The sequence below is a fragment of the Ceratotherium simum genome, chromosome X, assembly GCF_057802395.1.
Source record: "Ceratotherium simum simum isolate JZ-2026a chromosome X, ASM5780239v1, whole genome shotgun sequence".
Lineage (NCBI taxonomy): Eukaryota > Metazoa > Chordata > Mammalia > Perissodactyla > Rhinocerotidae > Ceratotherium > Ceratotherium simum.
Genome location: NC_141940.1, coordinates 111,480,736 through 111,499,426, shown reverse-complemented (window position 1 = coordinate 111,499,426; position 18,691 = coordinate 111,480,736). Strand labels below are relative to the sequence as shown.

Sequence of the window (18,691 nt, the reverse complement as noted above, 5' to 3'; positions counted from 1 at the left end):
TGAAATCATATTGTGTGAAAAATCATATCATGTGAGATATGAAATCATAAAACTAACAGGATGGGATATGAAATCATAAAATGAACAATTTTAGATTTGCAGAATACTTTTTAGTTTGCTTACATATCCATGATCTCATTTGATCTAAATCATGTTTCCCCTTCTCAGAGCTTTATAGATCTTGTTGGGGACACCAAATAAATATAAATGGTAATTCAACACACACCTGTATTCTGATTATAAGCCTAACAGGAACTCAGAAGGGACTGAAAGTGTGGGTTTAAGTGTTTGGGATTTATGGATGTGAGGTAGGATCTGAATTAGCCTTGTAGGATTTCTTTCTTTCTTTTTTTTTTTTTTTTGGTGAGGAAGATTTGCCCTGAGCTAATGTTTGTTGCCAATCTTCCTCTTTTTGCTGAGGAAGATTGGCTCTGAGCTAACATCTGTGCCCATCTTCCTCTATTTTGTATGTGAGACTCTGCCACAGCATGGCTTGATGAGTGGTGCGTAGGTCTGCGCCCGGTATCCAAACCTGTAACCCCCGGGCCACTGAAGTGGACTGCACAGACCTAACCACTATGCCACCAGGCCGACCCTGTAGGATTTCTTTATTTCCAGAGACAAAGCTTTGAAGGAAACTACAACTGACAATGGGGTGACTTGACCCCCTCTTCTCAAAGTACTATTGGCATATGTCCCTTCAGATGCATTAATAGAACTATCTTGTCCCATTTATACAAAACACAAAATTCCTAATGTCTATGTGATGGGAGAGAGGGTAAGGAGAGGTCAAAAGAGGAGCAAGTGAGACAATTTATAATTTACTAAGATAGGAGAATCTTATTTAAAAAAAAAGCCTTTGATAGAAGGGTAACAGGTGCATGCATATGCATGTGTGACTCATCAGTGTCTGTTGTCTGATGTAGAACACTATGGGCAAAATCCTGGGGTGCAAAGAATGAAAAGGGGAACCCACTTTGAAATAATGCTGGTTGAGGAAAAGAACTAATAACTGCCCATAGACCAACCAAATGAACTATATTTTCATAGTGTGGGTCCATAAAATCTGAAATAAATAGATGCTTAACAAAATACTGCTTTGCCTGGAGAGCCTGTATCCTGAATGTGGCAGATTTTACCATAATAACACTTGAATTAATTTTTATATGTTGTATTTTGATTTTTGACTCTAAATAAATATTTTCTGTGAATGACTCCACTTTAAGTGATTTCTATTAATGTTATATACTGGCTGATTGTAGCATTAGGTCAAGATTTGGTGAAGAAATGCTATTTCTCTCTTTTTTCTTATTTTAAAATTGTAACAGGCTTTTTTTTTTTTTTTTTTTTTTGGTGAGGATGATTAGCCGTGAGCTAACATCCGTTGCCAGTCCTCTTTTTGTTAAGAAAGATTGGCCTTGGGCTAACATCCGTGCCCATCTTCCTCTACTTTATATGGAACACCGCCACAGCATGGCTTGACAAGCAGTGCGTCAGTCTGTGCCCGGGATCCGAACTTGCGAACCCTGGGCCGCCAAAGCAGAGCACGTTAACTTAACCGCTACGCCACCAGACTTATAGCAGGCTTTTGCTGCCTTGGGGAACATGAGTTGACTGAAGGTGATGTTATTAAGTGATGCTGTAGAGTAGTCTAAAGATAAAAATCAGAAGTGTTCAGTGATTTATCTTCCTAGTTCCAGCATGCTAAAATCATTATTTCTCTTATTTGCATTGACTTGCCAACCAATGACATTAACCACCTTCAAAGATTTCCCTTGTTCTTGAGGTAGACTGGGGTAGTTCAACACCATTTCACAGAAAATGTTGTACAATAAATCTGTAAAGTCTGTATAAAAGAAAAAATTGAGAACCAGAGATGGGGCCTGGGGTGGCGAGTGGTGGTGCCTGAGAGGACCAGGGCGAAGACCAGCTGAGGCTAATGGGAAAACAAAGAGAGGAGTGATTACTTGGGTTTTGACAGCTGTGAGAGGGCCACAAAGAGACTGAGTTATCAAAGCATGAATTGAGGGCAGACAGAGGTGGTGGGGGCAGGGGAGGGGGAGAGAAAGAAAGGAAGAGGAGGAAGGAAGCTGCACCTGAGTCAGCTATTTGTCATTCTTCATCCCCGCCAAGGGCTGAAGTCTTTTTGCCCTTTTTATTTTCATTTGGAATGCCAATCAGCAGGTTACAGACAGAGAGCTTTGAAAATCTTTGCGAAATGCTTAAAACTTTAATGAATTCGATAGCCATTTTAATGGCCAGGGAGGGTCCTACGAAACCACGCTGCTTAGAGAGAAGTATCTGGAAGCACTCAGACCCATTTTAATAATAAGTACATACTTCATAAAAATGCCCCAAAGAGCACAGGGACGAAATGACCTTAAGATTCACCATGGAAGTCTAAAAATTCCAAAGTACCTATTTGCCAAGATCTCTTTGGCTTGGAGAGTGCTTATGTTTGTTTTACTTGATTAATTTCTTTTAAACCATAATGAAAGCAGATTCGTTTTCATATTCTTTACTGCAAATAAATATTTTCCTTGGATATATTCAGCTTTTTCCATGTTCTTTAGGTGCTTTCTATTATCGCTGCATGTTGGCTAGGGTATTGAGAGGAAGCCTTTCATTGCTCTCTTTGCCCTCACATGTAAGTACCCCTTTTCCTACCAATATGTTCATGTTACCAGGAGGCATATAGCTGTGTGTGAAGAAATTGAATTTTTTAGAGAAATCTCCCTTTTAGCAGATCTTGCTCCTATTTCAACGGAGAAAAGACACATCATTGTGGTAGGTCTCTCAACCTTGCACCATCTAATCTATAGATTCTTCTGCAGTCTTGTCCATCACTTTATCCTTCTCTCCTCTCATAATCCTGTCTCATGTCTAAGGTGAATCCTTTCATATATTCTCTGGATCCTGTCCCCCTTTGCTCTCTCAGGAACCATTCTTGTCTTTTTTCTCTCCTGTATTTTCAACCTCTTCCTCTTCACTGGATCCTTTCCATTGTTTTTTTTTTTTTTTGCCTTTTTTAAAAAGATTTAATTTTTTTAGAGCTGTTTTAGATTTATAATGTAGGGGAAGAAACATAATTTCCCCACACTTCTAGGTTCTTGGCTGAGTCCTCTCTGTAATAAACAACAGATTAATAGGAGAAAAACAGAAGTTTAATAACATGTGTACCTCCTGTATACATGGGAGATATCCAGAAAACTGAGTAACTCTCTGAAATGGCCCAAGCCACCACCTTAAATACCATCTCCAGCTAAAGACAAAAGGAGATGTTGGGTGGTGGGGGGAGCCAGTTGTGGGAGGTCTTCAGGAAAAGCACAGTAAACAAAGGTAGGGTTCTTGTGCAGATTTAAGTCCTTGCCTTCTCCATTGATGAGTTTCTTAAGATTTAGCCCTCCTCCTCTTCCTGGTACAGAGAGTGGTACCCTTAGAAATGGAGAGTTCCCTTATAAATATAAAAGTCTCTTACAAGAGGGTAACATTGATTTTCAGAGCTTTTCCTCTCGGCTTTTTCTTAAAAATAATCAGCTTAAGGTAATCCTTATGCCGAAGAGGCATATTTTGGGGTGGCTTGTTATACTCCCCTTCAACAACTAAATTGAGAGGAAGGTACAGAGATTTCTTATAAACCCCTGCCCTCACACATACATGGTCTCCCCCATTAACATCACTCACCAGAATTATACTTTTTTTTTTTCCCTAAAGATGAACCTATATTGACACATTGTAATCACCCAAAGTACATAGTTTACCTTAGGGTTCACTCTTGGTGGTGTACATTCTATGGGTTTGGACAAAAGTATAATGACATATATCCATCCTTATAATATCATACAGCATATTTTCACTGCCCTAAAAGTCCTCTGTGCTCTGCCTATTTATCTCTCCCTGCCCCCAACTCGGGCAACCACTGATCTTTTTATTGTCTCTATAGTTTTGCCTTTTCCAGAATGTTATATAGTTGTAGCTATATAATCATACAGTATGTAGCCTTTTCAGATTGGTTTCTTTCACTTAGTAATATGTGTGGGAGATCATAATTGGCTACCCCACAGTGTGTCTCTTTGCCATGATTAGTTTTAAGCACAAAAGACTCTGAAAGAAACGTTGACCTTCCCCCTAACTGTCTAAAAGAATTTAAGATAGAAGGCCCATTCCAGGAAGGAGCTAATACCATAAGATACCTGTAGTGTAATGTAAAATGTGTCTCTTGGGTTGGCCCAGCAAACACTTGTTTAACAAACATTTGCATTTCTATCTCCATGTAAATTGCCTTCCTCTCCTTTGAAGTCCCAAATTACTACTCCCAACATCCTCCTTTGTCTTTAGCTGAAGATGATATTTAAGGCGGCAGCTTTGGCCATTCGGGCGAGTTGCTCAGTTTTCCTGGGTCTCTCCCATATATACATGTTATTAAACGTTGTTTGATTTTCTCATGTTATTCTTTCTCATGTCAATTTAATTCTTGGACCAGTCAGAAGAACCTAGAAGGGTAGAGGAATTGTCTTCCTCCCCTGCATGTGCACTTAAGGTTCCTCCATGTCTTCTCATGGCTTTTATAGCTTATTTTGTTTTAGCACTGAATAATATTCCATTGTCTGGATGTACCACAGTTTGTTTATCCAGTCACCTACTGAGGGACATCTTGGATGCTTCCAAGATTTGGCAATTATGAATAAAGTTGCTATAAACATCCATGTGCAGATTTTTGTGTGGATATAAGTTTCCAACTCTTTTGGGTAAATACTAAGGAGCTTGATTGCTGGATCGTATGGTAAGAGTATGTTTAGTTTTGTAAAAAACTGCTACTGTCTTCCAAAATGGCTGTACCATTTTGCATTCCCACCAGCAATGAATGAGAATTCCTGTTGTTCCACATCCTTGTCAGCACTTGATGTTGTCAGTGTTGTGGATTTTGGCCATTTTAATAGGTATATAGTGGTATCTAGTTGTTTTAGTTTGCATTTCCTTGATGACAAATGATGTGAAGCATCTTATCATATATTTACTTGCCATCTGTATATCTTCTTTGGTGAGATGTCTGTTCAAGTCTTTGGCCCCAATTTTTTTTTTTTTTGTGAGGAAGATCAGCCCTGAGCTAACATCCATGCCAATCCTCTTTTTTTTTTTCGCTGAGGAAGACTGGCCTTGAGCTAACATCCATGCCTATCTTCCTCCACTTTACGTGGGATGCCACCACAGCATTGCCTGACAAGTGGTGCGTCAGTGCGCACCCGGGATCCAAACCCGGGCCACCAGCAGGGGAGCGCACGCACTTAACCACTATGCCATGGGGCTGGCCCCCTTTGGGCCATTTTTTAATCAGGTTGTTTGTTTCCTTATTGATGAGTTTCCATTGATATTTAAACACAGTTGAATCTCTCACATAGTCAACCACCACCACCACAGCAGCAATACCAGAAGCAACAAGCAAATGCATACATCCCAAACTCCAAATCCTCTGACCCCTACATCCACTTGTACCCTATACTTCTTTTCTCTCTTTCTTAGACAAACTCCTTGCCTGGGTTGTCCAGACTTGCTGTCTCCACTTCCCACTGAGATCTGGCCTCTATCTCAAGCCCTTTTTCTCTTCCAACAGTCAGAGTCTTAGAAAATGGTGGCAGCATCCACCTAGTTGCCTGCGCCTAAAGCCTTGGAATTAATCTGACTCTCCCTGCCCTTTCCTCCCCTCCCCACATAAAATTAATCACCTGGTTCCATTGATTTTGTCACTGAATCTCTCGCAAATCAATCCACCCACTTCTTTCCATCCCTATTGCCCCTCCTTCATTTTGGAAGATATTATTTCTCTCTCTGTCTCTCTTTTTTTGGCTGAGGAAGATTTGCCCTGAGCTAACATCTGTGCCAGTCTTCATCCTATTTTGTATGTGGGTCACTGTCACAGCATGGCTGCCGGTGAGTAGGTCTGCACCCAGGAACCGAACCCGGCCCACTGAAGTGGAGCGTACTGAACTTAAGAACTAGGCTGGCCCCTTATTTCTCTTTTTATATGAAGGTGATGAGTTGGTTGATGTGTGTTGCTGCGTGATGAGATCGTAAAGACTTAGGGGTACTGGTGACTGCACAGGCTAAAGGTCTAGTTCCTGGAGATTTCCTTGTCATTTCAACACCCTCCTTGTGTGGGTTTTCTATTTGAAATGGCCACTTCTGCATCTCTCTGTTGGCTCCATTCTACTTTCCTGGCACTTTCCTCTGATTTATGAGGGACACCTCTGTTGCTCCTAGAAGTTCTGAGCTCATGACTGTCATTTAGCTCTGTGGTCAGGTCCCGGCTCTGACCCTTCCTAGCTGTGAGAGCTGGAACAGATCATGGACTCGCTTGACTCTTAATTTCCTTATCTGTAAAATAAGTAGCTTCCCCTAGACCAGTGGGTCTCTACCCTGGCTGCACATTAGAATCACCTGGGGGGCTTTTAAAACTCCCAATGCCCAGGCTGCACCCTGGAACAATGACATCAGCATTCTGATGCTCAGGCCTTAGGATTCTTTAAAGCTTCCCCCAAAGATTCCCAACGTGCAGACAAGGTTGAGAACCACTGACTTAATGATTTTGAATGAACTTTGCTCTTCTGTCATTTCATGTTTTTTATCATGCCCCGATCCCAAATTGAGAGTTCTTTTCTTTTAATGTTTTTGCTAAGTTGGGAAGAAATAGCTGTAAAGTCCACCCCCCCAAATCTGCTGTTTGTTCTTATTTACATACGATGGAACCCAGCCCACTGATTTACAGCTCTGGTTCCCTTGCAACTGTTATTGAACTGAAAACATAGCTGAAAACTTATTAAACAGAAAAAAATTATTTTGAGCTTCATGCCGACAATTCATTATAGAACCAAGGAAACATCTAAACTTCTTTCTTTGTAGAATTAGTGCTAAAAATGGAATTACAACCCCATAATCTCAAATGAAAACTTTAATTCTGGTGCCAAAGCTAGTATTTATTCTTTCTTGAGTGTCCCATTAGGAAAATGGAAACATCTCTGCAGGAGGATGGAATTTCAAGGGGTTTGCACCCATAAACAGGCAGGCCCTCCCCAGACTGCTCTATGTGGGCTTCTGAAATTGTGTCAGCATCTCTCTTCCCCCAGTCCTCTCTGCTGACCACAAACACTGGAAGAAAAGCCAGGGCAAACACACCATCAATGTGGGTGTGGTCTCACTGTTGAAACACGTTGGAATAGGTCTTTCAGAAGACAGCCTTTCTGTAGCAGCCCCCTTTAGACCTACCATTTTAGATTTGAAATAACATAAGACTTTTCTGAGCTCTGAGTGAGTGGAGAGGAGAGCAGGAAGATGATAGAGAACAGCAAGCATTTGGTTTAACCACTGGCACTAAATTTGGGAAGGACTTGAGTCCTGACATAGTCTGATTTATGTTGGGGTAATGTTCTTTGGGGTGCTGGCTCTCTCTGCCTGTTTCTCTGTTCACAGTATCTCTTTCAACTGTTCACTCACTTTATTCTGCAATACCTGACTGAAATACACAGCCCACGCCTTTGCTTGTCTCTCTCAAACCCTTATTAAATTATTGAAATTAGTTGCTACCTTGATAGGGATGGGCTAATTCAGTAACTACATGCAAGTTATTGGTTAGTCATAACCTACGGCGAATTCCTTTCCCCATATAATCCTTTGATAACTGGGCCATCAAATTGTTCTCATGGAAAGAAATGGTTAGTTATCTTCTAATGGTATGGGAAAAAGGCATTTTCCTGGGCAAAGAAATGTTTCCAGAGCATGGAGTGAAGCTGAAAGGAACCTCTTTCTCATCATGTTTAGCAATGAACTGTTTCTTATGGCCCAGAAAACCTTGTCTGAAGCTCCTTGGTTTTGACCTGCCTCTTGGGGTATTTCCTTGTAGATGGAGGAATTGATTGAGGGTGTTCGTTGGGCCTTTATTGACATGCTGGAGAAAGAAAATGAGTGGATGGATGCAGGAACAAAAATGAAAGCCAAAGAAAAGGTAAGGATTCCTTTTGATGAAAAAAATACGACTTGTGGTTTAACAGATTTTCATGCTCAACATTGACTGTGTAGTTGATTTTTATATTGACTGAGCTGTTGACTCTGAATGACCCTGGAGTCAGGTGTCTGTTTAGGAATGAATACATAGATTTCATCACCAGGAGGTAAGAGAAAATAACATCTGACTTTTTCTTTTTCGAACTTCATTTTCAAACACCTTGTAATTCAGCCTTTCCTTCTCTCCTAATTGCCGTCTGTAAGAGCCACATGGCTTGCTGCCCAGCGAATTTTGCCATCAACTATCATTGGCTATGGCAGAATGCAGAGCAGTGGGGAGCTATGGGGAGCAGCTGGCAGAAGAGCCCTCAAGGTGCAAAGAAGAAGAACCCATATTGGCTGTGTGTCCTTCTGCTCCATGCACGATATGTGCAAATGTCCTCGGACAATTCTTTTCCTGTAACCAAGCAGATCTACTTCCCAACCCATCATTTTGCACAAATGATCCAAATAGCCTGCTTACAAACTGCAGACCTGTGGTAAACCATTGTGTAGGAATACAAAGATATTTCCTAATAGAAGTGGACACTTGCTAGGCCTTGTAAAATTTTCCGGCATTATGTGACAAGATAAGGGAATAAGTGAAAGAAGTATTAGCAGCCATGCTGTTGGAAAATAAAGAGTGGGACCCATCTTGATTTCTAGGTATTCTGATGGAGGTGGAGCTCAAGTGAGTAGGGAACACAAGCTACATTCTTGACGGATGCTTCTCGGCAGCTGGGAGACTCTGAAATCAGGAGCATTTCGTCTTTAGAGAGGTATTTTTGCAACTTTCCTGATGATAGCAATCACCTGGGGTGCCTGGACGCTCTCTAGCTTTCTGGACCCCGCCCTAACAAATTCCGATTTTGTGGATTGAGGGTGCAGTCTGAACATCTGTGAATTTAACCAGTCTCCCTGGTGATTCTTATTGCCAGGCAGGCCCCAGGAACACTGCTTTGAGTCATACTGAGTCATGCTGAGCAGAAATATTTTTGTCTTATGGTCAAGAAACAAAGAGAGAGAGGATTTTCAGGGCAGTGAAACTACTCTCTATGATACTATAATGGTAGATACATGTCATTATACATTTGTCCAAACCCATGGAATGTACAGCACCAAGAGTCAACCCTAATGTAAACTATCGACTCTGGGTGACTATGATGTGCCAGTGTAGGTTCACTAGTTGTAGCAAATGTCCCACTCTGGTGGGGGATGTTGATAATGGGGGAGGCTGTGCATGTGTGGGGGCAAGGGGCATATGGGAACTCTCTGTTCTTTCTGCTGAGTTTTGCTGTGAACCTAAAACTGCTTTAAATAATAAAGTCTATTAAAAAAAAAGAGGGCAACATTTGGGGAATGCTTAGCCTTGTTGAAATGAGTATGTACAGAGGTTTAGCATGAATATTTTCTAGAGCTTTAATACTCCTGAAATGGATAAACATTGCCATAGATATTTTTGTCAATAGACATGAAAAGGCTGTTCATTGTATATAGTGAAAAAAGAACTTGGGTGGCCAGAGGGTGGAGGGTGTTGGAGGAAGACAAAGGCTAAGTTCGATTTTTTTTCCCTTCAAGAATGTCTTAAGCCATGTAAGGCGCAAGCTGAGGAAAGCAGGAGCACACTGGCTGTGAGGAGAAGCTCTCCAGATGGTAGATGAAACTTTCGGAACCAACACACTGTTGTTTTTTGAAGGCTTCACTTATTTGCTGAGCTAGCTTGTGAGATCTGGAACAGAATGTGTCTTGCGCTAGGCAGTTGAGACCTCAGTGCATTGGGGGCTCTTGATCCTAGTCTGACCTCCTGTGGACTGAGGGCCACGGTGTGGAGGGTGGAGTGGAGTGGTAAGGGGTATGTGCGTGTTATGAATGAACGGATGCCAGGGCAATGTTCTGGAGACTGCAGCCAGTTCTTTTGGAAGTATGGCTGGTGATTGCCTCAGGGAGATCTTCTGAGTTGCATATGAGAGTGGGTGCCTTACAGTTGGGCCTTCTAGGCAAGTGGCCCATGGGTCCTTCTTGAAGGAGGATTATTCTTAGTCTTTCTAATATTAGGCACGTTCCTGTTTGCCCCCTGGGTTGCTCTCCAGTCATATTTTATTTGAATGAGAGCAGTCACTTTTTCTTCTAAAAGTACTCTTTGAACACTGCTTTCTTTGAGCTGAGTTCGACTTGCAAGGAACTCAACTAGTTCCTTGACAGGTGCAAATATCAAAGGCAATTGTCCTCCTGGATCTCATCAGGTTCCCTGAGTATATCCTGTATTTCAGAGTTCAGAGAAGTTCCTTTAATAAAAGGCAAGAAAGAAGGAATGTTGTCCAAGAATTTCCAGCAGTTCTCCAAGGCCTTGGACCCCGGAAGATGCAGCTTTTCTTTTTCCAAATTAAATGAACGTGCAGTTCTGGAAATGACCTCTGGGTGGAGCTCGTAGTACTCACAAAGACAACATTTAGCATACTGAAGGCTTTTATGCAGCTTTCTGCTCTGGGGTTGTTTTTGAAAAATTATTTTTTTCTTGCCCTTTTTCTCTGCTGTCCTCAATTTGATTGCCTTTTAATAGTCAACAAGAAAGTAGAGGCTCTGCCTAATAATTCCTTGAATCTTAGATGGAAATCTCTGACAATCTTAGGGCTTTGTCTTTCTGATACTGAGGAGCCCCTGCATTAAGACAAGATTTGCCTGCATTAGAAGTGGAGGTGAATAATTCGCCTGCTCTTCCTGGTATGACTTGGCACTGTTCTTTGGGCATGTGTTGTATGCAGTATATCACCCAGGCGGAAGATTTCTCATCAATAATAGTGCCCACACTGGGCCAATGCTGAGTCACTTGGCAACCCATTGGGAAAGCTGGAAAAATGTTCCGATTTGCGAGGGGGAGAAGCTTTTCTTTCCCTCACCGTGAAGCTCTGGACTGCAGCTAATTACAGCGCCTCCTAAGGGGTGTTGACCTCAGCAATCCGTAGTGACCTGCCTCCTGAATGGGGAGGGTCTGGATACCTGCGGTGGGCTGAGGCCTAACACCTTGGCTTTTGTGACGGTGACCTCAGTCTCAAAATGGAAGCGTGGGGATGTGGCTTTGTCATACTCTTCACTAGGGGTGATCACTGTAAAAGATAAACGAGGATGCCCCTGCTCCCGTGAAGGGTAAATTTGTTATCTCTGTCTCTCTGCCTTTCCCCTCTCATCTCTTAAGACGTCCTGAGTGTTTTTGTGTTGTGAAACCAACAGTGTCGGTTTCAACTGGAAAATTAGTATGGTGAAATAAGCACCAATTTTTGTTTAGGATTCTATGTTCCTGCAAGCATATGCTTTTATTGTAAACAAGCAGCAAAGAATAGGAGGCCTGTTATTTTTCTGGTTATCATAGCTGTTAAATGAGTGTAAGGCTATACCAGTTATTTTGGGGGGTGTCTTCTGGAAGATTTGCTTTTTCCAGAACAAAGTGGGAGGATCTCAAGGTCACTATGTAATGATTCTGAGGCCCAGCAGGAAGGGACGCAGTGCTGCTTTCGGCTGCCCTGGTGGTAGGAGCAGGGCTCGTGCTGGTGAGCTCTGTGTCTGATTAGGAGGAGCGGCTTCCTCAGCTCGATTTGACTCTGTAGCCAAAAGCTGGATTCCTTCTGAAATGTTTGTTTGTTTGTGCTCTTTGCCCCTGGGACCTATGCTTGCCAGGCCACCCTCAGAGAAAAAGACCCCGGTGAACTTCTAGGGAGGCAGCATTCTAAGGATGCAATGCTTTGAGTGGCCTTAACCTTGGCCACAGCAGGTACAGAGGGTTCCCAGGAAGTCTGCTGCATGGTCCCCATCTCCACAGGCACGTGACTCCCAGGCACAGGCTCTGGGCAAGGTGGGAAGAGTTTTCCTGCAGAAGGCCAAATAAAAGTGTAGCTCACCTCTTTGGCTTTGTTTCTGTTGAGGAGGAAAAATAATCTTTTCTACCCTTCTAGGTTCTTGACTGGGGCTTGTGTAACAAAAGAGAAAACAAGAGATTAACAAGAGAAAACAGAAGTTCATTAACACGTATATCCCATACATACATGAGAGAAATTCAGAGAAATGAGTAACTCAAAGAGGTGGCTTAGAACTCCAGCTTATATGGCATCTTTAACCAAGAACAATAAATTTGTAGAGAAATGACAAGACAAAGGAAAGCAGGTTTAGATTTCTAAGGGTGGCAGATTGTGGGAAGGTAAATATATGGGAAACTAACGGTAGATACAGGCTAGTTAGTTGCGTTTGGATATGGATTCCTCTGGCGCTGTCTCCAGGCTGATAGGGTCTAAAGTTGTCTCCAGTGATTCACTTTTGTACTTCCAGATAGAGAGGGGAGGAAGGATAACTTTAAAAATTTATGGCCTGCTTTTAGGCAAATCAGGGGAGGGCAGGAACTTTTCTTGTATCTGCTGGTTCTCAATTGCCTTCAGCTCAAAATAATTTTCATGTCAAAGCAGCATATTTTAGGTTTCCTTTATCTTCCACCTCTGCCCAACCCTAAGTATTGGATTTTCCCCAGGTATCCAGTCTGTACCGTGTTGGTGCCCTGCCCACATCCTGAGCCCAGTGGTTCCCAAGTTGTGCTTCCAGACCAGCAGCAGCAGCCCCTCCTGGGGACTGTTAGAGATGAAAATTCTCGGGACCACCCCAGAGCTGCCGAGCTGAGGGAGGGGCCCGCTGCCCTTGCAGTTACCATTTCACTGCACACCTGTCTGACTTCCAGCTGCCAGCACCTGCATTTTGTCCAAGAGCTTTCTCTTCCCACCGGAGCCCACTGTGCCACTCACACAGAGGGCCCAAAGGTCTGGGGAATGAGCACACCCAATGACTGATGAGAGTTGCCATGTATGTGCCCCAGCCCCCTCCTCCCTTGGGTGAGTGTTCTACACAGGCTCCTGAAGTTTCCCCAGTGGGGTAAGCTCCAGTTGCTCACACCGACAGCTGGCTCAATAAGATCCACTTTGTTGACTGCCTGTCTTTCTCTGCTCACGTCCCCAGTCCCCTACCTGTGTTGGTGTTTCTTTCACCTCCCAAATGAACTGCTTGCACTTGAATCCTTGTCTCGGGGTCTGCTCCTGGGGGCTCCCTAACTAGGACACAGCCCCTGAGGTATGCATTCTTCCCATCCTTCCTCGCCTTAAGGTGACAACACATTTCACTGCATCTGGATGCCAGCACCACTTCAGCAAATTCAATTCCACAAACGTTTCCAGAACTGATAACGTGCCAGGTGCTGGACCAGGAGCTGCACATTCGGAGATGATCAGCTGCAGTCCCTTTTCTGCAGGGGCTTTCATGCTCTTAGGAGAGCACAACAATGACATGGATGCCGGGCAGATGGGGAGAAGTTAATGTAATGAAGACACAAAGTGGTCCTGGGAGTCCAGTGGGGGAAGCCTCTAAGGAGCCCAGACATACTGTGTGGGGGCGCCTGACTTGGGGAGTGCCCACTGTGCCCCCTCTCTCTTCCTTGTCACTGCCTGTGTCCTCACAGCCTGTGGGCAAGGCTTCCTCTGGCTCTTCCTTACTTACTAATCCCAGCAAGTCTGCATCCAGCTGTCACTTTCCCTTGGTATCTTTGCTCTTGCTTCACCTCACGTATTCCCTTTAAATTGTTTTGTAGAAGACAAGAAAGGGAAGGGCTTTTGTTAAACTGTCTCCTGCCTTTCCCTGTTACAGATTCAAGTCTGTCTGCATAACTTCTCAAGAATGCAGTCACCCCGGTTCCTGCATCCCCTCCAGTGCTCACCCAGGGACACACAGGAACTGACAAAACAGCATGCAAACCATCTTGTGGGATCCTTGCCCCCCCCCCAGATCCCTGCCTCACACATGCTGCCATCTTGAGCTGGCTGGCACTCTCTGGCTCCATGTCTCTCCATCTCTCTCACTAGCGCATACAGGCTGAGGTAGTGGCCTTCATACTTGTATTTCCTCTCCCTCACTGGCCTCAATGGAAGTACAGTATAGAGGTTAAGACTCTGGAGAAAGACTGCCTAGGGTCAGAGCCAATGTCTACCCGTTATTAGCTGTATGAGTCTTTGGAAATGACTTAACCTCTCTGACCCTCAGTTTTCATCTCTGTAAAATGGGGAGATTAGTACCTACCTCAGAGATTTGTTGTGAGGAGTTAATATAACTAAAGTACTTAGAAGAGCACCTGGAGCATGAGACAGGCTCACTAAGTGTGTTCAGCTGTTTTCTTCCAAACTGCTGTCCTGTGGGAGAGGGGAAACTTCGGCCTCACTGGCTGGGGAGAGGAGGGAGATGGGAAGTGAGGTTCCGTGTGTGTATCCAGGGCGTTGTGTTTTCCTCTGGGTTAGGAAGGTGGGTGACATAAGACCATGGTCTTTGAGGTCCCTCTCACCCCTTGGGTGCTCTGATGCTCCATGTCAGACACTGTGCTTCTCTTCACCGCATCCCCCGCAACCCCTGCAGGGCAGTTAATAGCAGCCCCTGCTGAGAGGGCGACGCAGGGGGTACATTGCTTTCCTCTGTAGATTTTGAGTTTTCTGGTTTTGAACAAACTCAGCATTATCTTTGTGATACACATTTTAAAGCCAGCCCTGGTGGTCTAGTGGTGAAGATTCGGCGCTTTCACTGCCGTGGCCGGGGTTCATTTCCTGGTCAGGAAACCACACCACCCGTCTGTCGGTTGTCATACTGTGGTGGCTGCGTGTTGCTGTGATGCTGAAAGCTATGCCACTGGTATTTCAAACACCAGCAGGGTCACCCATGGTGGACAGGTTTCAGCCGAGCTTCCAGACTAAGACAGACTAGGAAGAAGGACCTGGCCACCCACCTCCAAAAAAATTGGCTGTGAAAACCCTGTGAATAGCAGCGGAGCATTGTCTGATATAGCGCTGGAAGGTGAGAGGATGGCGCAAAAAGACTGGGCAGGGTTCTACTCTGCTGTACACAGGGTGACTAGGAGTCAGAGTCATCTCGATGGCACCAACAACAAATATACTTTAAACACAAAGGCAAATATTTGGTGTAAGTAGGAGTTTGGTGCATATACTTATCAATGGCATATTATACCTGATACCTTATTGGAGTGAGCTTACTTTAATCAAGTTTTGGTGTTCTAGAGCCTCATGGAAATACTGTTTTGGGTGATGCTATAGGTCACTGGTTCTCACACTTGAGGTGCATCAGCATCTGGAGGGCTTGTTAAAACACAGATTTCTAGGCCCCACCCCCAGACTTTCTGAGTCAGTAGCTCTGAGGTGGGGCCCAGGAATTTGCATTTCTGACAAGTTTTTGGTGATGCTGTTGGTCTGAGGCCAACACTTTGAGAACTCTAGGTAATTACATGTGAATATCCCCTTACACAACAAGGCTGTGTTACTAGAACTAGCTAATGTTTATTAAGTGACTACTTTGTCTTACCCCTTATAGGAATCCCTTTTCACCATCTCTTACAAGGGGGTGCTCTGAGTAAGTATTGGGACACTCAGAGCCCAACCAGCCACTTACTCCATTGTCGCTCCAGCTGCTGAAAAGCCCTTCTTGATGTAGTTCCAAAGGCTCCTTCTTGCTCACTTCCACCCACTGACTCTACATCTCTTCCTAGGAACTATGCAGAATATGTCTTTCACATAAAAGCCCTTCCAGGATTTGAAGATGTTTAAATATTTTTCTATTTCAGATGAAACATATCTAGTGTTCCTCATTAAATTAAACGTTATATGCTGGGCTAGATGTTCTAAATGCTTTGCAAATATTAACTACCTCAATGTCATGATATCTATGTGAGGTAGGTCAAATTAATCCATTTTACAAATGAGGAAACTGAAGCACAGAGAGGGCAAGCAAGCTTGCCCAAGGTCACACAGCCAGTAGGTGGAAGAGTTGGCACTCCATGCCTGGCAGTCTGGTTTCAAAGTCTGCTTTTATCCTCAATGCCAGTGGGTCTCTAAGTGTGGTCCTCAGACTAGCAGCATCAACATCACCTAAAACTAGCTACAAATGCAGATTCCTGCTCCCGCCCCCAGATCTATACAATCAGAAACTTTGGCAGGGGACCCAGGAATCTGCATTTTAATAAGCCCTCCGGGTGATTCTGATGCAGCCAAAGTGTGGGAATCACTGCTCTCTGCTGCGGTTCTGATGCCTCATCCTGCTGACTGCTCTCCAGGTTTCAACATCTTTTTTTAAAGCTCAAGTGCAAAGCTGAACACAATATTCTAGATATAGTCCAACTCACACAGCACAATGGGAGTATCATTACTGCCTTTGTTTTGCATACAAATTATATTAAGAAATCCGAGGTTTAGATTATGGCTATCTTTTCCCCTCAGCCATGTCACTGTTGGCTCATAATGAATTTACAGTCAGTTAATTTCTAGGTCTTTTTTTTTTAATTCCACAGGGACTGTTGTTAAGCCCTGTTGCTCCAGTCCTAAACTTGGCTTCTTTTTTTTTTTTTTTAAACCCTCATTGCAGAACTTTACATTTATTCTTATCGAATCCATTTAGCTTTGGTTCATGGCTCTGACCTTTAAAAGATATATATTACTGGATCTTCTGTATGTTTATTATTTTTGTTATAAAAATCTATGCTCATTGAAGAATATCTGGAAGGTAAAGTATAAAAGTAGAAAGAAAAAAGTCATCGCTAGTCCCATCACCCAAACATAACCATTGCTAACATTTTGATGTATTACTTGAGTTTTTTCCCTACACATAGGCTTGAATAATACTGTGGATATAAATTTGATTCCTTCTTTTTTTTTTTGTGAGGAAAATCGGCCCTGAGCTAACATCCATGCCTATCTTCCTCTACTTTATATGGGACGCCGCCACAGCATGGCTTGACAAGCAGTGCGTCGGTGTGCGCCCGGGATCCGAACCGGCGAACCCTGGGACGCCGCAGCGGAGTGCGTGCACTTAACCGCTTGCACCACCAGGCGGGCCCCCCTTCTTTTTTCTCTAAACATTTATATTATAAACATTTCTCCTATTACTACATAGTCTTTATAAAAGAATTTTCACTGTTAATGCATGGTTGTTCCAATGGTTGTACAGGAGATTATGTAAACATTTCTCCATGGTTGGGTATTTAGGTTGTGCTGTTGTTGATATTACTATGATAAACACCTTGTGCATAATGCTTTCCCCCCGAATTTAGGACTAATTCTGTAGAATAGCATCCCAAAAGACCTTTAAAAATCTCCTTTGTCATGCAGTGTATCAGCTGTCTCCACCTCTATATCATTCATAGTTTTATAAATCTACTTTTTGGTGTGATTGTGTTTCTGGGTTATTAATGACCATGCTCACCAAATGGAACTGGGATCTGCCTATTTGCTTGTCCTTTGGAGACTCCATCCAGATTCATCTATTGAGCAGATGCATGGAGAACCTTCTCTGTGGCAGGTCTTGTGTTAGGTGCTAACCAATTCACTAACCAATAGATTTTTAGTCCAGTTGTTCTACTTGGAACAACTCTGTGGAACTGCCACCTGATTTCTCCATTTTGCCTGCAAGGAGGTCATGAGATATTTAGCAATTCTTTGATATAATCCAGTTACACTGTGTTTAGAGTATTCCTTGATTTACCTATCTATTGTTTTATTGTTCTTATTATTAAAAAAGTGGAAACTTGATGAAACTGAACCAACATTCACTGGGCTCCCATTTTTCCTAAGACCCTGTATTCTCATCAGTGCAGGTTACCTGGTTGCCTGGGGTATAGCCAGCTATTCAGACTTCCAAACCAGAAATCTCAATCTTCCCTCCCAGCCAACCATAAGTCCTCAAATCCTGTTGAGTCTTTTTTCTAAACAACTTTCAAATCTTTACCATTTCTGTTTCATAGTTCTTTCCTCCTCTAGCTTTTATTTCTTTTTTTTTTCCTTTTATTTCTTATTTTTTTATTCAGGTGAAATTCAGGTAACATAAAATTAACCATTTTAAAGTAAACAATTCAGTGGCATTTAGTACATTCACAGTGTTGTGCAACCACTACCTTTATCTAGTTCTAAAACGTTTTCATCACCCCTAGGAAACTTCATACCCATTAAGCAGTCAGTCCTCATTCTTTCCTTCCACCAGCCTCAGGCAACCACCAACCTGCTTTTTGTTTTTGTGAATTCACCTATTCTGGATATTTCATATAAATGGAATCCTACAATATGTAGCCTTTTGTGTCTGGCTTCTTTCACATAGCATAATGTTGTCTAGGTTCATCCATGTTGTAACATTTATCCTCTCATCCTTTTTAATCCATTTCCCTATTTATAGTCTTGGAAAGAGAATAACAAAATAAACCATTGTAGCATTTCCGATAGTGAGGTCTTCCCTGTATTCTCATAACTTTTGAAATAGCATCATAGTGTTTATTCATAATTAAAAAACTCTACCCCCGAAATATAGATCACTGAATTGAAGTGACCCCAGTAAGGGGAAGAATTGTGGCTGGCTCGTTTATTCTTGTATGTTCAGAACCTGTCATGGCTTGGCACTCCCTTCTTTGGCCGTTGGGCAGACCTTAGTAAGGGTCATAGCTCCACCACACTCGTAGGCAAGATGCTCATTTTTGGGAGCCTCAGTTCCGTCACCCATGAAATGAGAAATATACTACTGTTTTCACAGCATTTGGGAGGATTAAACAAGTAAGATATGTACAGTGACTAGCAAAGAGCAAATGCTCAGTATT

General features: G+C 43.0%; 1 protein-coding gene across 3 annotated transcripts in view; it reads left to right on the top strand.

The window, feature by feature from the left end:
• The window catches only part of PHEX (phosphate regulating endopeptidase X-linked), a 185,864-nt gene that overhangs the window by 78,949 nt on the left and 88,224 nt on the right, over positions 1 to 18,691 (top strand). For all 3 annotated transcript variants that reach the window (XM_004435197.3, XM_087427444.1, XM_087427445.1), the window contains exon 12: positions 7,895 to 7,996. In XM_004435197.3, coding sequence (XP_004435254.2) covers positions 7,895 to 7,996 — 102 coding nt within the window. The remainder of the gene's footprint in view (positions 1 to 7,894; positions 7,997 to 18,691) is intronic.